At 30.7% G+C, this 4809-nt stretch overlaps 1 protein-coding gene across 1 annotated transcript; it reads left to right on the top strand.

Moving 5' to 3' along the window:
- Window positions 1–3507: 3507 nt before the first annotated feature.
- On the top strand, window positions 3508–4589 carry LOC107473823 (allene oxide cyclase, chloroplastic). The gene is made up of 3 exons (XM_021135146.2): window positions 3508–3726; window positions 3818–3907; window positions 4001–4589. Exons 1-3 carry the CDS (start codon window positions 3508–3510, stop codon window positions 4406–4408), a joined length of 717 nt encoding a protein of 238 aa, XP_020990805.1. The 3' UTR covers window positions 4409–4589.
- The last annotated feature ends 220 nt before the right edge of the window (window positions 4590–4809 follow it).

The raw sequence follows: 4809 nt of genomic DNA, 5'->3' as shown, positions 1-4809 counted from the left end.
TTTTAATGATTTTATATTTTTATGTTACTGTTTAAAATATTATTTTAATATAATTTTTTAATATTATAAAAAAGTTTTGCATAATAATTAATTTTATTAAATAAAAAATACTCATATATTTTGTATTTATATATTTTATATTTAATTATTAAAGAATAAAAGATTTTGTTGCCGTTTAAAGTATTGTGTATTAAAGTATTGCCATTTAAAGCATTTATTTATATACTAGGATATTCTATATTTATTAGAGTCCATCAATGCTCTTGTTTTATATTAGCCTTTGATTTTCATCTAATAAAATCTAATGGCCTATATAAGTGTGGCTCATTCAATAAGCACATAATGACTAAATCATGATGTGACACGTGTTACTAACGATTAATGTTATCATATCATTATATATGACTAAATCATGATGTGACACGTGTTACTAACGATTAATGTTATCAAGTCACATCAATACGTCATAAATAGAAAATAGATTAAAAACTAGTGACATATACACAATTATTTACGTTAATATGTCACATTTTACTTATTAACCCGTCATCATATCATTATATATGACTAAATCATGATGTGACACGTGTTACTAACGATTAATGTTATCAAGTCACATCAATACGTCATAAATAGAAAATAGATTAAAAACTAGTGTGGGTCATATTTGCTAATCTCAAAGATGTTTTTAGTGTAATTTAAATCTCTGGAAGAACTTTAAAACTTCAATTGAGGTAAATATAACATTATAAACTTAGAACAGACAAATGTAGTTACAAAATACCTCAACAAAAATTTCTGACATTTGTTCAAAAAAAAATGATAGAAGCTTTTCTTCCTTCCATGAATCCCACTATGATTTTTGTTACTTAAAAAAACGAACAACTAGTACTAATTTACTAATTTAGTTTTGGATTTTTTTTCAAACCAACTTTAGACATGTCAAATATTTTTCTGTAAGAAGTATAAAATTTCAAACAAACTAATTATGAGTTTGATTTAATTTTTTTTCATTGTTGACAGTATAAAATCATATAAAAGTTTTATTTTAATGATTATTTAAACAATAATACTCTGTAAATAATTTTACTTAACAACTAACTATACAAAATTAAGAGAGGCATACATATGAGTGTTATGCTTGAGAGTTGAAAAATAGAGAGAACTTGAAACAGAGAAGAGAAAGAGTAAACTTCAGCTGTGATTGTATTGAATTGAAAAATTATCTATTACATTGAGTAAGTGCTGCTTATATATATATAACATATAACAGGCACAGTACCTATTAAACAAAAGCTAACTAACTTTTGATAACAGACCTATATAAAAGATAGCAGTATCCAATTACTAAAATTAGAAGGTAGATGATTTTGTCATAATATCAGCTACTTGCTCATTGGAAGGAACATGAATTACTAAAATTAGATGATGAATGACTCTTATAAAAAACAGATCAAATTCAAAGTGTTTGGTTCTTTGATGGAGGATTGGATTATAAGCTAGCAATACAGCTGATATATTGTCACAAAAACCTGTTGGTGAGGTACTGGAAAATTGTTTCATTTCAAGCAGCAAGTTTCTGAACCCAGCTGAGTTCTGAAAAGGTTGGTGCTAGAGCTCAAAATTCTACTTCTGTCGAGCTTCGACTCACTATGCTCAAGATTCTCTTTGCTGCACATCAATGATCCTGCTTGGTTTGGCCATAAATTGACTTATTTTGTTCACAGAATAAGCAATGTCTGGTCTGGTAATGGTGGCATATTGTAAACCACTTACAATGCTTCTAAACAAAGTAGGATCCTCAAATAAATCCTCTGTTGCAACAGTAATACTAGAAGTTGAAACCATAGGAGTATGTATGTGACAGAGTGAGAAGTAAATCTAGTGAATAAACTTGGGTCTGATTTAGTGCTTTGAAATCCTATAGTTTTAAGAGCAGCAGTAATAGTTAAAGTTATGAGTTACAAAATGAACATCCTCTATACTATCTAAAATAACCATTCGAGTACTAAGGATAATAAACATCTTCCCAAAAGCTTAAACTGATTTTCGGGTTTACTAAAAATCGAACTCTTGTCCTTTCGGATCTAGAGCTCTAATACCAAGTCATAATACCACTCATCCCAAAAACTTCAACCGATGGGAAAAGGTAACACTAATGGTTATATCTCTAATACTCCTTAAATCTCCGTCGTACACATTGTACAAATATTCTATTGGCTCCTCATACTTTCCCTTATTTAATTTACAAACCAAGTAAGGGTTAGAGTGTTCAAAGCCTTGAGGTTGGGACATATAGACAGTATTGTGGAGTTGGCCATTGAGAAAAGCATTATGAAAATCATATTGCTTGATTCTCCATCCTTTAGATAAGGCTATGGTAAAAATGATTCTGATTGTCACTGGTTTAATCACAGGTGAAAAGACTTAATCAAAGTCTAATCCTGCAGATTGAATGAAGCCACGAGCAGCTAATCTTGCTTTGAGTCTAATGACTTAACCCTTTTGAGTTTTTCTTTACCGCAAATATCCATTTGCATGTTACAACTTTTTCATTTTCTTGTAGTTCAACCAAGGACCAAGTATTATGTTGGAGAAGGGCTTTATACTCAGTGAGCATTGCTTCCATATAAACTAGTGATAAAAGAGCATATTTGATGGATTTTGGCAAACAATCAAAAGAGCTTTGAGATAAGAATCTGACCTGATGAACTTTTGGTTCAACATTACTTGTTTTTGATCTTGTGAGCACTGGATGAGTATTAGAGGAATTTGATTTGCTAGAAGAAATAAAATTTGTTGGATTCATAGAAGGAGGAAGAGTAAACATAACTGGTAACTGTTCAGCAGTAGCAACAACATTTTGATATGAAGTTTGTAATGAGGTAACTGTTCATCAAAGGTTACATACATCTCTTGACTCTATTATACAATACAATGTGTACAATGGAGATATAGGGATGTTCGATTCAGTAGGATATCAGATGTTTATTATCTCTGGTACTCAGGAGGTTATTCTGGATAGTACGAGTGTATTGTGTTTGAGAAATTAGTAGTATTTTACCTTAAATGTTCATTTTTTAACTTATATTAAACCAAATAAATAGCACATTATACACATTGTACAAATATTCCATGGTGTTTGCTACGGTACGATCATAAATTTATACGTACCGATACGATAAAATTGTGGACAAATTAAAACACTACATGTGGATTATGTTTTCCACGTCAATAATTAATTTTTTTGGTTTTAAATATAGACCATATAAATGCTTTTACTAAATCATCCTTATTCTTTAATAAAAATAAAAAATATTTTTTATTTAATTTTATAAAAAGACTTAAATATCTTTTTTTATATTAGACAAAAACTATCCAAATTCCTTTAATTTAATCAAAATTCAATTAGCTTTAGTTTTATAATTTTAAATCTGAATCAATTTAAAAATTAAAACTAAAATACATTTCATTATTCATATACACTAAAAGATTATTTTATTTCTCATGAACCCTAATCTAATCTTTCTTATCCTTCTCATACCAAAACGAAGAACATATCTTAAAAATTGTTCATCATCATTGTATACCATCCTTCTAATAAAAAACAATCTCACCCCTAAACTCCTACCCGAACAGCAGCAGGCTATCTTCATCCTCTCCCTTCCTCGGAGCCGCGCTCCCTCTCCGTCGGTCTTCACGCATAGCAGAGCCGCTTGTGGACAGGTAATAACCGGAGAACATTTGATCACCTTAAAAGTTCTTTCGAAACTTGTGAGCATGTAATAGACTATTAGTCTTTCCCACACTTCTGCAGAAAAGAAGGTTCCGGATCCTCGAAACACCGCGTAGATTGAACCAGAAAACTGTGAATTCCCTTGGTGATCTTGTACCCTTCACCAACAAGGTAATTTATTTTTTATGATTGAATTATGTTAGTGATCAAACATCATCATATGATTATTCATATTATAATCTTTTCAATTATATTATTATGCAGTTGTACACTGGAGACCTTCAAAAGCGCATAGGCATAACAGCAGGTATCTGCATTTTGATCCAAAATAATGCAGAGAAAGGTGGTGATCGTTATGAAGCAATATACAGTTTCTACTTTGGTGACTATGGACACATTGCTGTTCAGGGTCCATACTTGACCTATGAAGACACATACCTTGCTGTCACAGGTGGTTCTGGAATCTTTGAAGGTGTTTCAGGCCAAGTCAAGCTTCATCAAATTGTGTACCCTTTTAAGATCTTTGTACACTTTAATTTCTATCTTAAGGGTATTAAGGATTTGCCAAAGGAGCTTATTGTTGAAACTATTGAGCCTAACCCTTCTGTTCAGGCCTCTGATGCTGCTAAGAATCTTGAGCCACATGCTACAGTTTCTCGTTTTACTGACTGATAAACTTTAGGCTCTTATTCTTATTTTTTTTTATGTTGTGGCTGGCGATAGTTATGAATAATAAGTGGGGCGGCTATGATGTAGTTGGTGGATGGTTGTTATGTATGAAAAGCTTGATCATTTGGAACTCTTTTTAATAAGAAATTTATCAGAATTGCTTTTGTTTTTAGTTAATATTTTGTTGAGGAAATTTTATATCGAAAGTTCTTCCATTTGATGTTGATAATTGTTATGTGACACTGTTGAGTTTATCTTTTGTTTATTTTGCAATTTGCATTATTATCATCATGCACCATAAGCTGCATTGTGCTCAACTGCTCATATGCTAGAGTAACATGTTTAAGATAAAATTCATTCACTAAAAAATGTATTCTTTTATCTGAAATTTTACCCTATTGTTG

The sequence above is a fragment of the Arachis duranensis genome, chromosome 2, assembly GCF_000817695.3.
Source record: "Arachis duranensis cultivar V14167 chromosome 2, aradu.V14167.gnm2.J7QH, whole genome shotgun sequence".
Lineage (NCBI taxonomy): Eukaryota > Viridiplantae > Streptophyta > Magnoliopsida > Fabales > Fabaceae > Arachis > Arachis duranensis.
Note: the sequence above shows the minus strand (reverse complement) of the source record. Positions and strands in the feature narration are given on the sequence as shown.